This window comes from Astatotilapia calliptera, chromosome 18 (genome assembly GCF_964374335.1).
Source record: "Astatotilapia calliptera chromosome 18, fAstCal68.1, whole genome shotgun sequence".
Classification (NCBI taxonomy): domain Eukaryota; kingdom Metazoa; phylum Chordata; class Actinopteri; order Cichliformes; family Cichlidae; genus Astatotilapia; species Astatotilapia calliptera.
This window is the reverse complement of record NC_137439.1, coordinates 11115249-11137604: the sequence shown is the minus strand read 5'-3', so window position 1 is coordinate 11137604 and position 22356 is coordinate 11115249. Positions and strand designations below refer to the sequence as shown.

The following is a 22356-nucleotide window of genomic DNA, read 5'->3' as shown; positions in this document are numbered from 1 at the left end:
ATACATAGGTATGTACACCTAGGCACACACATAATTAAACATGTATAATTGTACATATATATTTATATAGACCTATAAATTTACATGTACATACATTTATAAAATTTTATACACACATACACACTTGCTCTCCAACACACACACACACACACACACACTCACACAATGCATCTGTGAGTCTATGTTTGTTTTATGTACACATGCGCACAGGCACGCACATCAGTACGGATCGCTCACACATACGCGCGCGTACGCACACGCACTTCATATCGAAAAAACGTTGGTTCCTATTAAAACAACACCAGGTTGCAATTTGGACACTTTCAATGGAATTCAAATGTTTGTTTAAAGCTGTGAAATTCAAAAAATATATATAATAAAAGGAGGGAAAACAAAACGAAAAAAATAAAAGAACGAAAAGAAAAAAAAAAGGCATGGCGCTGCAACATCTGGTCTTCACTGCAGGTAAGTGGTTAATTTGCATAATGTATACAGGTTTTTAGGATTTTTCCCCTATTTTTTTATTTCTTACTAAACAGCATTTCCTTTTTTTTTCTTTTTTTTTTTATAAACCAGAAAAAACTAAACTCTACAGAGAAAGTCCCCTACCTGCAGTCTTTCGCTGCCGATAGAGTTTGACATCAAGCTGTACAGCGCAGTTGAAAACATACTTACATCTGAGCTCATTTACAGGTACAGCCATAATCAAGGCACAAAGATCTACAAGTAGATTTGTTTTTCTTTCAATTAAGTTGTACAAAATAATATTACATTTTACAGTCTGTACAGGATAATTCAACCTTGCACAGTGTACAAGTTAACAAAAACCCCCCCAAAAAACCAAAAACAAAACAATACATTTTTTTTCTCTCCCGTCCCACCCACCCTCCTCCCCATCAGTATCTCTAAGCTAAAAGGATGGTTTGTGTGGAAAAAGGAGGCAGGTCCGAGTCCGTGGAGGCAACAGGGCTAAGGTGCAGAGAGCTCAGTCCCTTTTCCTTCATTAAAAGCCGTCTTCTAGTCGCCGTAATTTCTGCCCCCCTCCCATCTTTAATCTCTCGCTCCACACGTCTTCTCGGCTGCTCGGTCCGCCCTGCAGCTCGGCAAGCAGGGCGACAGGATAATAAATATTGTGATGCTACATTGTGTGTATGCTTCCTCTGGAAAAAAAAAACAAAAACAAAAAAACACCGACAACAACAAAAAAAACAAAAGTTATTAAGGAACCTGATGCAAAGTGCATTTATCTCTTCATCCATTCGGTTCCCTCTCCGTCCAGCCGTCTTCAACGCGGGGAGAAGAAGGTGGTCAGAGAGGCTGAGGGCGGGGTGACAGGCCAAAAAAAAATAAAAATTATTACAAGAGGTGGTGAGGGGTCATGGCGGTTAAACACACACTCGTTCACATGGCATTCCTCCCTCTCTTCATTACACACACATACTGCCTCTGCACTGAGGTCCTCCAGGTGTGTTTTATGTGTCCTCGCCCACCAGTCCAAGTCCAAAGACAAAGCCCAAAAAAAGTGGACACAAAGGGGCAAAAAATAAAATAAAAGGAGGTAGCCCAAGGCTTAGTGGAATGACAAAAATCAAGGCATTCAAAAAGGAAGGATTAAAAGAAGAAGAAGAAGAGAAAAAAAAAAGAAGCGGCACACATCAACTTTGTTCCCCAGCTTTCCTTTTACATCTGTGAAATGGGGACGAAATCTCGGAGAGAGAAAACAAAAAGTAGTACAAAAAGCTAAGAAGTTAAAAAGAGGAAGAGGATTTGACACACTTCAGTAGTACTTCGTAGTCCTCGACAGGAGGGGCGGTCGGGGTGGGTTTCTTCTGGGGATGTGGGGTGAAGAGTCAGGGAGGAGCAGGAGGAAAGGTTCGTCAAGGTTGCAGAATGGTGGAGAAAAAAAACAAACAAAAAAAAAAACACAGAAGGCTGACGGAGTCGGTCTCCCATCACAAGAGTTCGTACTGCCGCAGGTGCATTCTCTGGATGATGTCCCGGCAGTCGTTGAACACCCGCCGGATATTCTCTGTGTCAACGGCACAGGTGAAGTGTGGGTAGCAGTAGTGTCTGCCGTCGCCGCTCGCAGTGCTGATCCGCTGAGGAGGACACAGACATGACACGTCACATCCTCCACGCCACGAGCACACGTTTAGCCTCCCTGATGTTCCCTCAGTTTCTCAGATCTGCTGCTCTCGTTTCTTCCCTTCATTATTTGATTTTTCTTTACAGCTAAAAGTTCTTACAGCACCATCCCCACCTAAAAATCACACTACTTCCTGCCTCTGCAGCTTAAACTGTGACTCATCTGAGCACTTCACTGTCATTTTACTCAAAATATCTGGATCACATCTGTTCTGAACACCACTGGGTTTGACTGACTTTAGCAGGCCTTTAACCATTCTTAATTTCACACATCAGTTTTCTTTTTGTTTGTAAATGTGATGATAAATAGTTTTATTTCATCTTTGAATAAAGCACACGCCTTACTATATATTATTTAAATTATTCAATTCAGCTGAAGCATTTAGCTTTTCCTGCTTCTTACCTTGAATATTGCTCAGCATATTTAAGATTAATGTGCTAAAGCCAATGCTATTCTAAGTTTTCTGTGCACTTTCAGTACTTTGACACATAAAGGCCTCTCAACTTCTTATTTTTAGCGCCCTCTATGGGTTAGATATCACATCACAGGCATGAATAGATTGCCACAGTTTAATTCTGACTGATGTGTGTATCAGACGCTGATGAAAACACTCTGGGGGCAGGGGGTTCCCCTAACAATTCACACTTAAAATATTATTCTACCTGACGACAAAGTGGCTCAGTAGTTATGTGCAGTTACACTGTGCCGCGCTTGTTTCGTCTTCATTTTTGTAAAAAGTTTGCATCTGTAAAAATGACATCTTTCACCAATGTGCACCAAAACATAGTTGTGACACGAGGAAGTCTGTAATTTGCATACTTCTTCATAAAAGTGCACTACATTTGGAGTACGTGATTCCCGTCACACATATTCCCAGGTATCTGTCCCAGGTAACAGGAATACTATCATAACGCATTTATTTCTGGGAAATTCACAGCTTTCAAGCTCGCTGTCATTACTAGAAACTGAGGCAAGTAATTTTAGAGCAATCAGTCCCTAAATACAGCTTACATGACCATAAGTGTGTCTAGCGTGTTAAACACTGGCCAGATAACCACACTAGACCCATATTTGTTCTACCCACTAAATAAGAACAACATTGGTCACTATTAAACTGAAACGCTGGAGTCACTATTTTGATATGAAAGAAATAAATTCAGCCACAGAACAGCTCACATTCAAACACCAAGAACAGATGTAACCCCTTCACTTCCTCAACTAAATGCTTCAAGTTATTGCTGCAGCATTAAGTCCTACTAGTAAAGTTATAATCTGTTTAATAATGTTATCTGTGTCTTAAAGATTATTTGTGACTACAGAGTGTATACAAAAAAGGCCATGCAAAAACAGCTTCGTTACAGCCATTTATAGTAAAAACAAATGCAACCGAATTTAATTTTTAACCCTACAGAAGGTGTTTCGCGATCAGCGGCAGGACTCGTAGCAGCAGTAGTACCTGCTGAAATCAGCATTGCGCATCTGCGGACAACTTGTCCCCACAAGGAGGTCGGACCACCAGAAAAGGTTCATCAGGTTCAAAGCAACATAACAGGCCCAGCTGGGATTACAGGTACGTGTGTAAAATACTAAGTTATGAATTAACAGGACAAGTGTATTCGTGGCTGGACACTGATTGACTTCAGCTCACTTCAGACATACGCTGATACACTTACAAGAAACTCGTCTCGGATGAAGAACTTGGCTCTCGTCACTCTCGGGTCTTCACCGGGTTCAGGAGTTGCTAAAAAAAAAAAAGAAAAAGAAAAAAAGAAATTTAACGTTAATACAGACGATACAAGGAATTCAAAAGTCTGTCTGAACATAGACGAGCCAGGTGCACTAGGAAAGGAACAAACCTTCATTTGGTATGGTGTAGCGAGCATATTCAGGGAAGTAGTCTTCAATTTTGGATTTTCCAGCTAGTACTTTCTCAGCCAGCATGTCCTGCTTGTTCAGGAATAATATGACGGATATAGTGCGTAACCATCTGAAAACAAACAAACAAAAGAAAAAAAACACCATTAAAGAAACTGCACAAGCTTCACCCTTCAGTTGTGGAAATTTTGGGATTTTCAAAGATAAAGCTGACAGTCATTTACACACATCACGATAAAGGTGAGACAGAAGCAGGTTTTATTTACTTATATTTACTACTTTTTAAGCCTTATGTGGGCCTTCTCTCTCATTGCGAAAGGAAAGTGAGCATTTTCTAACATTTTGAGTTAAAAAAACAAAAAAACCCCACAACAAATAGGGACTCACCTGTTGTTCCAAATACTGCGGAAGAGGTCCAGAGCTTCCCGTAGCCTGTTGGTGTTATTGTCTTCCCTTATTACCATGTTGTAGCTGCTGCTGGCCACCACGAAGATGATCGCAGTGACGTCTGGAAGAAAACATGAGATAGATTTTGACGTCACTGGTCTTAAGGAGTATATTCAAGTCGTGTCAAATCACCTTTATTTATATGGCATTCAAAACTACGGGAGTGGACACAAAGTGCTTTCCAGTTAAGGGAAATGTATTAACATTCAAGGTTTAAAAAACACACAATAGCGCAGTGAGAAGGAAAGCAAAATTTATAGTAATATGCAAACCAAAACCAGGAGAAAATTTAAAAATAGAAACAACTGACTAAAAGAGCACTTTGTGTCAAGGAAAACAAAAAACGAGACAGCTCAGATTTGACTATAAACAAGTCAAAAGACTAGGCTCTTCAATACCAGTTTAAGATTTGGACTGGTCCTTGTGCAACTGACGGGATGCTGGAGCTGAGAGAAAATGCCTTAAGACAGGCAGGATGTAATGGGAGGAGAATGAGCTGCAGGTTGAGGATGTACAGTGTGGCTATTTGAAGGAAAACAAGGAGGAAAAGTCTCACCGTTAAAGCACTGAATCCATTTTCTCCTTTCATCTCTCTGGCCCCCAACATCAAACATGCTGTGGAAGAGACAGTAATGGGTCAGATACTCGCTGCTGCCCTCTTCTGATCAAAGAGCTCATATCACTCAGGACTGGGGGGCATCAGGTACATACTGTACGGCACTGACACACCAGTTTTGTTTCACAGATTGTCCTGATAAAGACTCAAAATAAAATTAAAAATCTTCACAAAAGACGTGTTTCTGTCTCGTATTACATGTGCTTCTGGTTTGCAAAAAGAGATCCTTGACACTTACGGAACGGCTGTGGACGCATAAATAATCCATTAATTAATAAATGTTACGAAGGGCGAAATTATTTGTAATGTCTGTGTGTCCCTGGCTGGATGTTTGGGAGTTATCAAAGCCGAATAATGACAAACGCACACCCAAAGGGAAGTCATGACCCAGACCTTTTTTTAACCAGTCGTTTAGGATGATATAATGTGATACAAAGGCCCATTTCAGATGGTAGAATAAGACTGTTGTGTCTGCGACTGCGGAAATGGGTCACCTCATCTGACATCATCAAAGCTGTTACAAAACATTTACTCTAACCTTTATTGGCTGCTCTAATAACTGTAACCAACAGTAAATAACTTGCAACAGGCTCAGAAATCACACTGGTCGACCGCAGGGGAATCATTTTGCATTTTAGTCACCTCTATGACGTGCATTTCTACCTCATCTTCCAGCTGCTGAGCAGGTTGTGGGCTCAGGGTTTTGTTCAAAGGAACAAACTTATGACATTTGAGGCTCTTAACACGAGGCCAGAGTAAATATAGCAATAACACCCAAGAGGGCAGTGATCCAACAAGGAGGCACAGTCCAATGTTTTTAAAAAAAAGAAAATTACTGGAAATCCGGAAAACACCTAGATGGGCTCATTTTCACAATTCTGTGAAGTTCGGAAAAGTTGCTGCATAAAAGGCAATATTAGATAAACCAATTTTAGAAGGAATACGGGGCTCGTGATTATTTTGTTCATAGGGGTGTAAATAATGGAATGAGCTGGAAACACAATGATAATACTGATCCTTCCCATAAGTACTTTATAATGGCGTCTCATCAAAAACCAACAAACAACAAACAAAGAGGAATGTGGCAATGAAAACTGAGACCTTCTGGTATTTATATGTACACGTCAGGGTTGCCAGATCTGTGTTACAAAACCAGACCAATATCCAGAGCCGGCAGAACACATTTTCAGTAGCGCACTTTAATTCCTCTGATTACAGCTGCCATAATCTATGATAATATAGCATCATCTACTAGTAGATTTATATTTTATAATAATAATTCAAATCTGAAAATAATTAGTGTAAATCGTTTGTCCCTTTGTAGGCTTGGCCCAGTAGAGGGGTGTGGTTGCTGTCGACACTCAAAGTTAAAGTTAGCTGAGCTATGTGTGCATCAGTGTGTAATCCCCCCCCACCCCAAAAAACAGCTTTCCTTCACATTTAAACCAACTAATGTGAAAATACTGCTGGCAACTGCTGATCAACTTCCCAGCCTACTTTTTAACGGGCCATCAGATGGTTATGGTTATGTTGAATCCTGGTGTGCTGTTCAGTTAGTTCGGTAGGATGTGGCTATAGTTTCTTAGCTGATGAAACATTTCTGGAAGACCGTACTGTTTACACAACTAGTTCGGGCATGCTTCATGTTTTTCTGCCTAAAAATCTGACTTTTTTCTTCTTATATACAAAACATTTTGCCCCACCCAAAAAAGTTTGGCTCTTCACCCAAAGGAAAACTTAAATAAATAAATAAAACCTTTCCTTTTTCCATTGACTCACAGATAAAATACATTTTGTTTATCAAATAGACAAATATCTAGAAACACAGATTTTTGGATCAGCTTTGTGCAGTCAACCCCAAAGGTCCCATTTTAACCCTGTTCCCAACTATTTTATTTAATTTCCATGTCAAATTGGACTTTTTTTTTTTTTCCAAAGTAGCCTTATTACCTCCTGGCTACACAAGCTGCTAACAGGGTTTACAAAAGTTGGCAAACAATAAATGGGGACAAACATGTCTTCAATGTGTGTGTTTATGTCCTTGTTAAAGTTAAGCAGAGACTTACTGAAAGTTCACTTTATCTACTTGGAACCTCGTCTCGAAAATCCCTGAAGTTAACACTCGGCAGCGTAGCAGGTCCTACACGTAGTGAACACAAAGAAACAAAACATGCAGTTCAGGGAAAGGAGGGGGAAAAAAGAAAGAAAAACAGCAGGCAGGGTTTTGCTGGTGATTTATACATTTAATACCGAGTACACTGGCAGGAGAACTGACCTGGTCTGTTGGCGTGTAGTCACTCTGTCTTACAGAATCAATTCTGTCCAGGAAACTGCAAAGGAGGGAACAGAAGAGTAGTTAAAGTTTGTTTGTCTTCCAACCATTTTGTATGTGCTGCGGAAAGAGTCATCAACATAGAAAATGTAAAGTCACTAAACTGTAAAACTATAAAATAATTGACCATTGTTTTCATAAATACGTCGTCTTCACTGAACTAACCCAAAAATATAACTCCAGATCTGATCAGCTGGAAACTACAAATGGCACATAATGCATTTTGCTATATCTGTGCAGTACATTAAAATATTTACATACTACACTGAATGCTGCAGGAAACGGCTGCCATGTCTGACTCCTGTTTTAGGCCTGCTAGGCCGGTGTTAAGGCAGCTGTATGCCACAAGAGGGCAGGCCTGCTCAGTCTGGGCTATTTTGGTCTGTCTCTAGCCAGAGTGATTACATAAGGCGGTTACTGTGGAGGTTAGACAGCTTGCTGTTGCCATCTCTTCACTACTGAGAGAGCATGTGCAGCGGTAGCAGCAGCAGCTGGGCCTCTCTGCAGCACAGCAGGCAGGATGAGGACACCGAGGCTGGGGACACATGGTCACGCAGGCCCCTGGATCATCTGGATCACATCATGAAAAGACTCCAGCAAGGCCGGTCCAAGGGCCATGATACATTTAAAATACACCACGGGTATTTGAAAAGACAAGGCGCAATGTTATTAAGAATAAGTCCACGAGCCAAATGTATAGATCAGCTGTTAATAGTTCAACATTATTCTTTTTAACACGGATTCACTGATATCTAGCTTGCTGTTGTTAACAGCTTTACTATTAAGCAACACTGAATGACAGGGTAAGAAATTAACCAACAACAGGGCACAAAGCAAAAATGCTTTTTACAATACAAATGTGCTTACTGCACAAAATTCATGTTACTTGCAAAAAAAAAAAAAAAGCTATAAACTGCGCTCTCTCGCACACAGTTTATATGATTTAATGATTATTTACTTTCCTAAAGTAAAGTGACAACAATTTAAAAAGTTTTTCCCCCCCTTTTTTTTTTCTTTGTGAAAAACAAAAACCAAAAAAAGCAAAACACTGAAGATGTGAAAAATTCAATTTCAATTTACTTTTATTTATGTAGCGCCAAATACAACAGTCGCCTAAAGGCACTTGTATGGTAATGTAAAGATCCAACAATATTAGAGAGGAAAAACACCAGCAATCAGATGACCCCCTGTGAGCACACTCTTGGAGACAGTGTAAAGGAAAAACTCTCTTGTAACAGGAAGAAACCTCCAGCAGAACCAGGTTCAGGGAGGGGCAGCAAACTATAATATTTCTATTATTATTTTGGAGGACTATGGGTTAAACAATTTAAACAACTGAAAATGTCACTTTCCCAAAAAGCATATACATTATCCCATCACCTGATTGATTACTCCATCAGGAAGAGAACATCTGAATCTCCATCACCCTGCTTTATTTCAAATTAAATCCAAAGTGCTCCAGGTCACAGCCATGCCATATGGCAGACACATTTTATAGAAAGAATGGTACAAAGTGTCTGTCAGAGCAGAGGGGATAAAAGTGTGTACATCTTACAAAGTTTCCTCATCTACATCTGAAGCTGGTGAGTGATTCTAGTAAGTAGGACACAGATGTGGACCAAACAGGCTCCCCCTCACATCCTTCATTTTCTACCCAAACGCTCGCCAGCTTCACATTATCACAAGACAGCCAACACGGCTGCGGTGCACAGGAAACCCAAAGCGTCAGAAGATCCGCGTTCAGGTTTAGAGTTTTTGTAGTCAGTTCATTTTCACTTCAGCCCTACAAGTAGCACACCTAACACACCCAATGAGAATTAAATAACCGAGAATGAATGCTCTATTATGAACCATTAGATAACAGAGACGCTGCTCATGTGCTCCGACAACAATGTTTTCATCACACCAACTGTTTCTGCCCACAAAAAAGGAGAAGTAAGGCTATTTTTGAAAGAGCACTCCACTTTCTCACAGTAAATACATATACATGAACAGTAAATACGCTTGCAGGATGATTACGTTTAACATATGCAGTGCAGAGAAAAGGAAGGTCACATCTGAAATGAACTCTAGCAGTTCACTTGGAAACCAAATACGCCATCATTATTTAAAAAAAATAAAAATGCTGTCCAAAATCAGCCGGTTATACATCGCATTTGACGTCCAAAATACATGTATGTAATGTAATTTCTTTTTGTGCCGTTTTAATTATGCAATATTTAAGTAAGTAACAGATGAAGTGCTCAGGACACATTACCATAGCCTGAGTTGGGATTTAAAAATTGTCCTTTTATTATTTTACTACCCTTCCTCTCCATTGGATCAACACTCTAATCCAGCATGTAAAATTCCCACAATTCTTTAATGTCTTTGATTTACAACCTGACCTTTGAAGGTGAACCGTGAATACACGTTTTAGACATTCAATTCAGCCTGAAAATCATCTTTACAGACCTGACACATACACGAGAGACGTTTATGGACATGGTTTGCTTTGTAACGAAACGTCACAATCCATGTGGGATTTTCTATCTTACATCTTACATCTTGTATGGTTACGTGTCTCCCTGCATCTACCATCTCTTTGTCTATAATTCTATTATGTGTATAATGTTAGTGGTTTGAGTCCTGAATAAACAAAACTGGCCAGCGTTTCCCAGGAAAGGAAAAAAAAAAAAACAACAAGTAAACAATAAAATCCACATCATCTTGTGTTCAGTTTGAGGAGTTTGTGAAGACAAGTAAAACTAGTGTTTTTGTTTATTTTGTTATATGGTTTTAGCAGGAAGCTGAAAATAACCTAAGGTAAGAGTCTCTTTTGGTTATGATTATTTTTAGCAGCTCTTGCTGCCTTTAGCTTGTCCTATTTTTATTTTCCGCTTAGCTATATTATTTCTGTAGACTTCAACTCAGTAAAAGATGATAATTTTCCCCAAACCCATTTTCAAGTGGTTGTTAATGTTTCCCTTCCCCTGGGGAGCTGGGGTCGTAGCAATGAGAATTTAATTTTAAGTTATTTCTGACGAGTATAGAGGTCAATGATGCACATAGGCAATTACAGACAAATGGGCAGCAAAACACACACAAAAAAAACCCCAACCAGACTCTGTAAACAATGTGGGCTTCTGAAAATGTTTCATCAGGTAGGAAGCCAATTCAGCGTGAACATTTCATGAGATCAGGTCTCAGACTCACACTTTTCTTAGTGGTTAGTCTGCTGCATTAATTGTTTCCTCTATGAAATGTCAGAATATGGTGATGAATCAAAGTCCTAGAACCTGAGATGATGTAACAAAGATTTGTGATAAAAAAAATAAAAAATAAATCTCAAAATATTCAAACTCAAATAGCTGATAAAAAGTATGAAGCTGACTTGCATCGAGGTTTTTTTGCTTTATTTTATAACTGTGATTAATGTTACAAGTTGTGAATTGTGAATTTAAAGGCTCTCGTCAATTCCTCTTCAATATTTCTTACATTTTAAGCTCCTTCAAAAGCATCATTCAAACATGCTTTATCATCTAAAACCAGAATACTCATGTTTTCCATAAGTCTGTCACCTTTTCGGTTGACGTGTTTGCGCGTGTTACACAATATATTATGCATTTAAGTACATATCACTTATCATTTATTCAATATTTTAAACAATTTCACCTGTCAACTATAAATTATCCAATTCACACATTCAGAAATACTCAATTACCAAAATAACGCCAGGTTAGTGATCAAGAAAATAATCAAGTTCACTTTGAGTACAATAACAGACAAAACATGATTTTAAATAAACACAAAGATGTGACGGATAAATAAAAATAAGCGCTGAGAGCGAGAAAACACGAATCTGTGGTTTAGAGCACAGCGTTTACTTTTTGTCCTGGCTCTGAAGTCATACAACATGAAGCACACCCATCATATTACACAATTAATTATATTATTTACCAATTAGCGCTTCTCTGGAGACGAGAAACACAACCAGTAAACCCCACTGCACTGCACCGTTATTTGAGACGGCGCAGTATATGTTAAAGTGTTCCTCCCTCACACACAGACACGCAAAAATACAGGCAAAGCCTTTTAAAATTCTCCAGCTTTTTTGCCCCATTGCTGCAACAATATGAGAGTATTTTTAGTCAGCCTTCCTTGCAGAAACCCAGCTAGGTTATAATTACTGAGTGCTTTGTGACTGCCATGTGACAGAAGTACTATTGGTAGAGCACTGGAGATCCAAATATAGTCTCTGTACCAGGCAAGAGGCTAGAAAAAGAAAAAGAAAGAGAAAAAACAAGAGTACTGGATCCAGGAAAAAAGGCCGAAAAAGATAACATTGATCATCAAGTGGCCGACCAGATAATGCCTTATCAAAAGGTTTCAGTGCAGTTTACAGTGACTACAGCTGTTCTGGTTGAGTGCTACAAATAGACGGGTTTAAGGTCCAGAGAAATCTGTGGTTTGTGCTCCGTTTCTTCAGTTTCCTCCAAGAACTGCTCAACGCTGGCGTTGGAGATCTTTGTGTGATGTGGTCATTTTGTCATATTTGTGGCTTTGGAGGGATAGCAGGCCGCCATTTTGCCACTTTGTTTTTAGCATGTGTACAATATATACACAGAAAACTATGCTTGGCATTTATGAATTAGTTTTATGACTTTAAAATTTGTTCACAACCATCAAACCACATTAAATGAGATGTAATTTCTCATTTGTTTTTAGCCTGGCACAGTAGCGCTCTTATAAAGAAGGCTTTTTACTGTTTCATGACAGTTTGTTCTCTGTATATATATTTAAAGTTAAAAAGAAAAAATACCAACAATCTGCTCTAACAGTCCCCCTCTTATTCTTTTTGTGTTGAGCTGGTGCTGTGGGCCAGCCTGTGTGCTATGTATAAACTTTGTTGTGGGCAGAATCATATGGATTGACATAAGAAATATACTACACAGCAAGTTCAATATAGTCAGACCCCACCAATGAGAGGCATCGTAACAATTTTTAGCTTTCTTTACCGTTTTTGTTTACTTTCTAAAGCGAGGATGTAACAATTCCCAAAACTCTACTTAAACCACGGCACAAACAACATCATCACACGTCCCTGCTTGAGATGAGCTTTCACAGTGCTATCGTCAGGTTAAAAAAAAAAAAAAAAAAAAAAAAAGCCCCTTTATGGCGCTAAATAGCTAAGCCGTTCATTTCACTTAGCAGTGCACCCCCTCTAGTTCTTCTATGCCATTTGTCTAGTCTTTCTATGAAACACATACACAAGCATTATTGCACATACGCAGGCTGAGCTTCACTCAAGCACTCCGATATGTTGAGGGACAGTTAATGCAAAGTGCCCCGGGCAACATGTTGCTGCCCAATGAGCAGAAAAGGGTGCAGGGGGAAGATTTTCATGGTGGGTATGTTTCCACCAAGAGCTCAGAGTCACTGGCCACCCAGCTCCACAGCACCTTCTTCGGGTACATGTTTGCCTTGCAACAGGCACAACAAGGAAACAACCAAAATAAACCAGATATCTGGAGGAGACGACCAAAATAGAACAGATCACTTTTAAATTTGTGCTAAAATCTAATTATGTGCATGAAGAAAAAAAAAAAAAAAAAGCACGTGTCCAAAGCAAAACAAAATTGAAGACATCAAAAGACAGGAATAAATACTGAAAAAAAAAAAAAAAAAAATCCCCTCCAACACACTGGAAACCTTCATACCGACCCACAGCAACCCAGACTCATGTGCTCATTTGATAATTGGGTTGACTTTTTACAAATAGCGGACCATCTTTAATTAGCAGTTCAGAGGATCCGATCAATAGTTTCCATATTTTGAGCGCTCGGGCCAGTATAATGGACTCTCACTTTAGTCTCCAACTGGCTGGTGACAGCGCCTGAAAACACACTGCTGGACACAACAGACCCACTGCACTGTTTCTAACTGGTAACCCTCCATTTAAATGTTTTCTGTTTGAACTGTGCGTATTTTTATCTGTAATGTGCATTTAATTCAGTTTTGTATTGTGTACAAGTTGTATAGATCCAAGTCCCCAAATATTTTTCTGAATAAATGTGAAAGGCAGTTTTTCTTAAGCTGGGCTTAATTTAATCAAGCTTCAATACATTTGTTGCTTAGAAAGTGGCTGAAAATAACAGAAGTCTGTGAATTTTACAGTTAAGAGAACACAAATTGAATTATATGCAGACTAGTTGTGGTCACCACATACAATTTAGTCTGTTTTGAGCAACAAAAAAAAAAAAACACATGCTTTCATACATTAAAACTAGGCAAAACTTGCCCCTTAACATGAGTAGTCAGCATCTTTTTTCATTGCATTGATTTCCAAGAGCATTATGGGTAATTAAGCCCTTTGAAAACAGCCATTTGCATGCAAAGTACAAACTGTCTTTGCATTTACTGCTTTAAAATCAAATATTCAAACCTCTTTTCACAGTTCAGTATTTCCCATTTTAACTGTGTTTAAATGAATTACCACTTTCTCTGAGGACTTTCCCACTTCTATTAACAACTGCGGCTATAAAATGTCAGAAGATGATTACAATTTCCAACAGCCAAAGATAACAAATTCAGGTGTCTACTTTTTCTCAAGCTAGCAGTGCTGGGGTTTTTCCTGCTTTGAGGAATTTTTGGTGTGCCCTCGAAAGGAAAGGAAAACTACCGGAATTTACTTTAGCATAATAGCCATGTTTATGAAATGGTTAGAAATAACAGGAAAATGCATAAACTTATGTCAAATAAGGCGACAGAGACTTTTTGCAAAAACATAATGCCATGAATTTACAAAAATTTCATAAAAACAAAAAGCAGCGTATTCTGTTATTGTTGCTGAAAACACTTTAGTAATGCAGATTTCTTTTTAAAAAATGACCAAAGAGTTTTGATTATATTTATATCAGCAGACTAATGTTTTCAGCTGTACTTGTACTCATTTCAAAAAGTCTAACCTAAACTAGTATCTACACACCAACTGTAAACTTAAAGAAGAACTTCCACTCAACACTTCATCTGTCTTCTCTTACAAAACACGCCCAGTATCCTAACAAAACTGGCAGCGCTGCACAGCTCGTCACATAACACGGCCTGTCCGATGTATTGAGCTGGTACAGCACGCAGGGCCACGTGCGGTGGGACACAGCGAAGGTGGAGCTGTGCAGGATCCCGGTCACCTGCTGGAAAGATCCAAGCCCGGGGGGTTCAGCTCATCCATCCAAACAGGAACACTGTGCAGTTTGGGAGATGGATCTGAAACTAGACAAATCCATCAACGGCTCAGTGGGTACTTCCTAAATATAGGAGCAAGAACGGAGACACTCCTGAAAGTCAAACCAAATCTTGTGTAAACAAAAGAGCCTGCTTTATCTCAAGGCCTCCATTTCGCCTTCCAGGCCAGCATCAAGTCATGGTTTTGAAAGGTGTTGTATAAAAATGTAAAATAGCCTGTAATGCCCTTTTGTCTCTGCTTAGTGTCTGTGTGGACCATTACATTACCTCTGTTTAAAATAGTCTCAGCCTCTGAATTGGAGCTACAGTGGGAACATTGGGAGTGAACTGTGTCCCATGTGGAGCTCCCAAATACAGTTCTCACTGTGCCATTGACTTATGGGTTTCTCTAAATAATATTGAAGCCCGACATCGATGCGCTGTCAGTAAGCTACTGAATGAGTCTGTGCCAGAAATAGAAAACCTAGTAAAAATAGTCTAAATCAACATTATCGAGCAGGTTTCAAATCTCTTGCCTGTAAACAACAGCAGCCTCTATGTCAAATTAGTTGTTCCGCTTGGAAGTAAACCAGTGACCCAGTGAAAATGAGCTTTTCCTCTTTTCCCCTAATCAAAAGTCAATAACCAATGACTAATATTAGACAGGGGCGTCTACAGTATCAGTGCAGATTGCATAAGCCTGAACTAAGCTCTACAGGCCTGAACAACCGGGTGATAGGAAATAATCCATAATGACAGAGGATGAAAGAAAACTCTGCACTAAACAGAGCTAATATTCTTTTTCCTTTCTTACTATTTAAAGATGAATTCAGCCTGAACTTCAGTGCGTATGATGTTTGTGTAGTTTGCAAACAGGCCTCCGGGTGGCATCCCTTCTCTCACGCTGCATGCAGCCTCTCTTCCACACTGACCCTGCCTGGTTTTAGCAGCTGGGTTCCCATGGCAACCCCAGACAGTCCATACCACTCCTCTCTCTCCCTCTCTTCCTAAGCCAGGCTGCACTTGTATCCTTCCATTCCCAGACGCGCTCATACATCAACACACAGCAGAACCGTGGCCTGCGCTGGCTTTCTATTACTGTATTTGTGTCACTGTATACTGCATCTGTATGTTTGGTGGGAGACCACCACGAGCTCACGGCTTAGATTATTTTCCAAATCCACCTTCTCATGCTCACGAGTAAAATACAACCACAAGTTCTGGATGAATGGTCAAATCTGCTTACAGAGTGAAGTGACCAGGAAGTATCTGCGTGGCAGCCTTAATAAGAGCTGGATCGAATTCTCTAGATACTCCGGGAAGGTCCTTCAATGCTTCATTTATTTCCCGCTTTAGGAGAGGATACACTGGAGCATCCTTTATGAAAGGAAAGAAGCTAATGCTATCCCATAATTCATAGCAACCCACTTCGCAACCGTCATTAGAAACAAACGATCAACATAGCTGACAAGAGACACAGATCATGTAAATGTTAACAGTGTGTTTTCCATTTCATGTCATAACCTGCTGATGTGTTTTGTGAATGATGGATATTATACTGCAGCAATAAAATGTGGTTATCAGGATTTTGCGCTGTGTGCAGGCCGTAGATTTACATTTTTAAAAAGTGGACAAAACAAAGTGGAAGGACTTTGAAACTTAAAATATTCACTTTTTGTAGTCCATCTTCAGAGGTACACCACCATACTTCAGAACCATGTCACTGGCATCAACCATCACATTATTAAAGAAGCTTTTTGAGTGCAGTTGGACTCCCTGCACACCGCAGCTCTCTCTTCCCATGTCCTTATTAATTCTTTCCTTGATCTCCTGACATTTTCTATCAAGGTCAAGATAAAAGTATTAAGTAACTTCTTGAACCATTCAACCAAAATCAACAGCCACAATTTAAGTGAATGGGAGCTACGTAAAATGTTGTGTGATGCATGCAAAGAACACACCAAGTCAGGCAGAACTTCAGAGACAAAGTGTTGGTTGTGGCAAAGTTTAAAATACAAAAACAAAAAAACAACAACAACAGGGCATTAAACCACAAGAATAACTGAAACAGGTGTGGCCCAGGTGACACACATCAAAATGAAAATGATGCTTTACAACCAAGTGGTAAATGCAAACCACTGGTGAAACCGAGGCAGCCTTGTTTAAGCTATACACAGGGATAAACACATCTCACACAATCAAAAATTCAAACCACCTTAAAACGCAGCAGTTTAGTCCAGCTATTGTTTTAGATTAAATCATTCACCTGAATGGTTAATAGTTTCTGCCTTTGCTAGTTGGCAGCTGAAATGCTAGCATGTAAAACAAGCTCATATTTCATTATTTCATTAGTACTCCCTCTGTCTCGCATAGAGAACCACAAAACCCAGCACAGTTCTGCAGTTTTTTATTATTACTATTGGTTTTTTTAATCTAGTATGTCTCTGGACTGTGTCAGAGAAAAACTTCCATAAAACCCAACAGATGTGTGGACATCAACATGCAAGGTAAGAAAGTCTACTGCTGTCACCTGTGTGTGCCAAGCTTGCCACAATTAACCACACATTTCAGCAGCAATGAAAACGACTGAAGTGAATACTGAATAAAATGTGATTCAGCAGTCTCACACAACTCTCAAATATTGTGCGGACAAAGTTTAGCCTGCACTCAACTTTTATCTTTTTGTGGATTACTTTCTTAATTTTGGTTAATGTTCTTTGACTAGTAAATTAGTCACCAGGAACATCCCTCGTACAAATTAGTTCCCTCACATTCCTGTGATGCAAGCAGATCAGGGGAAATGGAAGAGACATGATTTGATGTGTTTGTGATTAGTGGGATGAGTGCATCGTGTCATTATTTTCCCAGTTAACAAGTGCAAAACAGGGTCAGAGGACTCAAACAGGTATCACAGATTATTGTAGTAGCGGGGGAAAAAAAACCTTACTCAATGTACTATTTAATAAAATTGTGAATACCTGCCACAAGGCAGACAGAACTTTCTACCTAGAAAAAAAACAAAACACTGGGCACACCTTGGGTTCTATGAGATGAGAGCACAATAAGTCTCCTTTGCTTTTCATTAGGCCAACATATTTGAAATATGTCTACCTAATCAAAGTCGTGAATTTGAAAATAAACACCAGTCATAAAAATCAGTGACACCAATATATCTGAAATGGTTCTTTAAAAAAAAAAAAAACATCTCAACTGCAGCTCTGTCAACAAATCCTACATCCATTTCAGTCACAGCAACAGCAGCAGAAGCAGCAGCACTACAACTACTAGTAGTAATCTTCTGTGAATGTATCATGTCTGGTAAAATGGCACCAGATGCATTTTTATAACAAATACAGGTGTAAAGTAGAAAATATTAAACCAAGTTTAAATGTAACAATTTTTAGTAACGTCTAATATTTAATAATACACCCAAATACTGAAATATATATAGTCGAATCTTAAAACCCACACGACTGAGAAAATGAAACAAGGAAATGTAAATCAACTGATTACTTTGTACGGGCATTATATTCCAGTATTCACACATGGAGACTATTTCATAACATGCACATGTAAGTACATCTGTAACCTGTAGCAGCTGTGAAAGCACATCAGCAGAAGAATTACATTTCTGAATAAATATTGCTTTAGTGGAGAGTATCAGTCACTGAAAAACCACAACAGGAAAAGAAGAAGAGGAAGAACCGGATGTTCGCTGGTGTAGCATATTCTCTTTTCATGACCCTCTTAGACTCGGGTGGGGGGGTGGAGGGGGGGATAGCCATGTCTACGTGGTTACTTTCAGTATAATAAAGCTGTAAAATCTCAGGTTACAAATGCCTGCAACAATAAATCACCCAACCAAGTGTTTACTTAAGTTAGCCTCCAAGCTACCTCTTTTAGCTCAGCCTGACAAAACACCCTACAGCTCAAACTGTCAACAAACCGCTGTGACACCAAAAAAAATATCTATATAAAAAGGTTTCTATTAATAGCATTGTGTCCCATTCTGACCACGTTCCACAGGAGGTGAAAGGTGAGGCTTGTTTGACTAGTGGCTGAGGTGGAGGGAGACCTTTTGCCTGGGTGTGGCTGGACACAACTATCCTCTGGACTCGCTGATAACTGGCCCTGCATGCTACTGAACGCATTGAGGCCAACCTTGAAGTGGTGCTCTGAGGGTTTGAAATCCCCATGTGTGACAAAACATGCTAAACACACATAGTCATGTGCCCCCTCGTAGATTCTGCATGGCTCAGAGTCTGTGTGTAGCTCACTCTGCTAGGCCTGGGAGAGAGTGTGGAGCCAATGAGGAGGCCTGGTCATGATTAGGCAGCAAAATGTATCCTCGCGTGTCAAACCTCACTTTGATCCATTCAGCTTCCCCTCTGTCTGTCTCAGCAGTGAAAGAAATGGTTGAGCTGTGTGGGTGTGTGCGTGTGTGTGGGGCAGGGGGAGACAGAGAAAGCAGGGAAGCATATGAGTGCATTCATACACTTACAATGATTTGTTTTATGTCAGGGCATTAAGAGAAAGTATAGTCAGGAAGTGTATAGTCTCCCTCTCACACGCACGCACACACACACACACATATACAGAAACACACAAAACCAACACAGAGGCGTTTTGTGTCTCACCTTCTGCTACTGACCTTCCCTTTGTTTACAGCGCATTGCCGGGATACTCCCTTTGATTCGGCTTCGCACACGTGACCCTAGCCAGTTTCTGCTCTGCAGTGCTGCTGCTAAAAATAGCCTCAGCTTGCCCTGGCTCCACAGCTAGTTTACATAAGCTCTAAGGGGGGTGGGGGGAGAAAAGGGAGCGACATAGGGGGAGAGAGAGGAGGGGGAGTCTCAGTAAAGAGAGAGCGATAGAGAGCGAGGGGGAGAGAGGAGGAGTAAAAAAAGGGGGAGGAGGGAGGGAGGGAGGGGATGGGATCTATGGACAACCATTCCACAATCTCTGAGCAGGGAACCTGCAGCGCCACTGCTGTCCTCCAGCAGACTATGCCTTTACACTCCTGGTCAACAGCAGGGGGTGTGTGTGTGCGTGTGTGTGTGAGAGAGAGAGAGAGAGAAAGGTATTTGTGTATGTGTGTGGTCGGCGCACACAGTAACAGACTCACAGATATCCACCATTCACGAGGCTCGCTCTGTCTCTCTGCTGGACGTGCATTTTAACCCAAAAATAAAAAATCTATTTATAGCCTCCCCACCCCCCAAATCTTTAAGTGGAGCATAAGTTCTCATCGTCCTCTGCAGCACTGCTTACACTGAGCTTAAAACCGCCATAGTGATGATTTACTTTTTTCATACTGTACATTACGACACAGATTTACATGTTAGACACTTTAGCCAAAATGTATATCAGGTGCTATGGAAATGAGTGGTGTTTCTAATGTGATTCTCCTCAGGCTAAAAGAAGCTGTCAGAGCCTCTGGTCTCTAGAAACAAAATAAAAACACATTGGCAGTGTAGCCAATCTTGTGGCATGTAGCATGCAACGCAGGGCAGCTTTAGGCTTTCTTAACCGCTTTCAAATGTCCACCCAGGCTGGCTGTTTGAATCTATAACTCAACGAATAGACAAAACAATTAAGTTAGAGGAAAACTAAAATCTCAGGCACACATAGGGCATCACTTAAAACATCTTCAAGTAAAAAGCGGTTAACACACAGACACACATACACACACTCTCTCTCAGGGAAAAGGCTTGGCATGTGTTCTCATGTGCTCCGCAACATCCTCTCTGCTATCGCTTTCTGGCCTCAAGAGACGACTGAAAAGAGAGAACGGCTCGGTCCCACAGGGGGCTCTAACAACCTTAAGGACAGTGGTTTGTGTAGATGGTGTCCCACTGAGGTTGCAGCAGATCTGATCCTACATTTCAGTGCAAAACCACTCCTTCCTTTCCCTCAACTCACAGATACAGCCAAACACAAACACACACAGTTCCATAGTGCGTCCTTTGATTATTCCTCAGTCAGCTGACAGGAGGGTCATCTGATTTTAACAAGCGACACAAAGGTTTTTGTTAATCTGGATTATGGTTTTACATGACTCATTTTATGTACAAAGTATTTAATTTTTTTAATTAGTAATGTAGCGATAATGTAAATGAAAAACAGAGCTAGAAGAGTTTTAATTTGTTTGAAACCATTTAAAATTTGTTTACCAAGCATTCATGCCTTAAAAAAGAAAAAAAAAAAAAAGAGATAAAGCCGTAATTTTTTTAATGCCTTTAAAATGTTCTTACCCGAACAACAAGGTGTGCTGTTTCTATGGCCTGTTTGGTGGTTGAATCTAACATAATGAGGAACATTTGTTTGGTTGTTTACAACTTTAGAGCTGGGAAATAAAAAGAAAAGAAAAAACTCTCACCATAACGCTACCAAAATGTTCCTCTTCCTCATTCATTTCTTCCTCCAGTCCACTTCCTACCTGCCAACAAATGCTTCTCTATTTTTCCATCAAAATAAAAACTACTGTGCCATTGGGATTCAACTCTGTCTAATTCTGGCCTGATACTGTACTTGAAATTAAAGTCAGGCCAATAGTTGATGTTTGTTTATATGTTTAAAAATTTTCATATTTCTGTCTGACTTAAAGTACATGGGTTTTAAAATCCCACCAAATATTAATATCAGTGTGCATCATGCACACAAGAAGTTTACAGTTGTCTCAAATCTGAAACATGCACACGCTACGAGTTTGAAAACACAAAGGCAGCAAAACTTTAAACTGTGATGCATCCAGTTTCTTGTACTTTAGCCACACTGTGCAGTGAGAAGAAAGGCAGAAAGCTGAATCGAAAAAAATGTGGATGGTGGAGGTTAACTCGCAGTAATATTTGTCAGCAGCAGTACGTTAGCTGACGTTAGCCTCAAAGGCAAAAATATTTACCACTGCCTAACAACACTGCTAATCCAGGACTAGCGGTGTATGTGAAGTTGTGTTGTTGGCACATATCACAAATCCTCTTCTCAACAGCCCAACTGACAGTTGTAGTAGCTTGTTGTTTCAAGGCTGCCGTTTCAAACTTTCATTTCTTTCAGACTTGCGTCTCTCATTGGCTGTTGTTAAAGTAATCATAACTATGTGGATTTTAAATCTTTAGACTGTTGGTGTTTCTGGAAGTTCTGTAAATCCTCACACAGCCAGCTTATCTAGGTTTGTCATCAGCACTGACAAAGGTCCCAAACCACTCCGCTGAATGACGGGACAGGTTAATAACGCCCAAAACTCCTGAAGCCAAGTCAAAAGAAGAGCTCCAATAATATATCAGACTAATATTGGCAATGGCCAACCCATCATCAGTGGGATTGTGCAAAGAAAAGCTTAAAAACCTCAAAACAAGTCTACTACATTGTTTGTAAAGATGATTCCTCTAGAAAAAAAAAAATGAAGAAAATATAAAAACACACAAAACAAATAAAGCCTGGAACATGTATCTGGATCAGCAAAAAGGTTTTAGAAACACTCATCTCAGCCAGAAATTCAGACATTACAAGTAAAATACAAGTCAAAATTGATGCAACAGCACAGATAAACCAACAGTTGTCTCTTTTGGTGATAGGCTGACATCAATCCATATGACTGGAAGTAGAAAATACCGCTGCACCTTTAGCATGACATGTTCTTACAGCCATCATCAGACTCACAAACCTCATGGACTGTGTTGACTGACAGAGATCAGTAACGTAGCTTTCATCCCGTGTGAAAGAAAATCTTCATAGTGT

At 39.9% G+C, this 22356-nt stretch overlaps 1 protein-coding gene across 1 annotated transcript in view; it reads right to left on the bottom strand.

Annotated features, from left to right (window-relative positions):
• Positions 1 to 1794: 1794 nt before the first annotated feature.
• LOC113009954 (guanine nucleotide-binding protein G(olf) subunit alpha) overlaps positions 1795 to 22356 on the bottom strand; it is a 51877-nt gene continuing 31315 nt past the window's right edge. The window contains exons 6-12 of the mRNA XM_026148654.2: positions 7360 to 7414; positions 7151 to 7224; positions 5025 to 5083; positions 4409 to 4529; positions 4003 to 4133; positions 3820 to 3887; positions 1795 to 2099 (exon numbers count right to left, since the gene is read on the bottom strand). Of these exons, the coding sequence (XP_026004439.1) occupies positions 1953 to 2099; positions 3820 to 3887; positions 4003 to 4133; positions 4409 to 4529; positions 5025 to 5083; positions 7151 to 7224; positions 7360 to 7414 (655 nt within the window). The 3' untranslated portion in view covers positions 1795 to 1952. The remainder of the gene's footprint in view (positions 2100 to 3819; positions 3888 to 4002; positions 4134 to 4408; positions 4530 to 5024; positions 5084 to 7150; positions 7225 to 7359; positions 7415 to 22356) is intronic.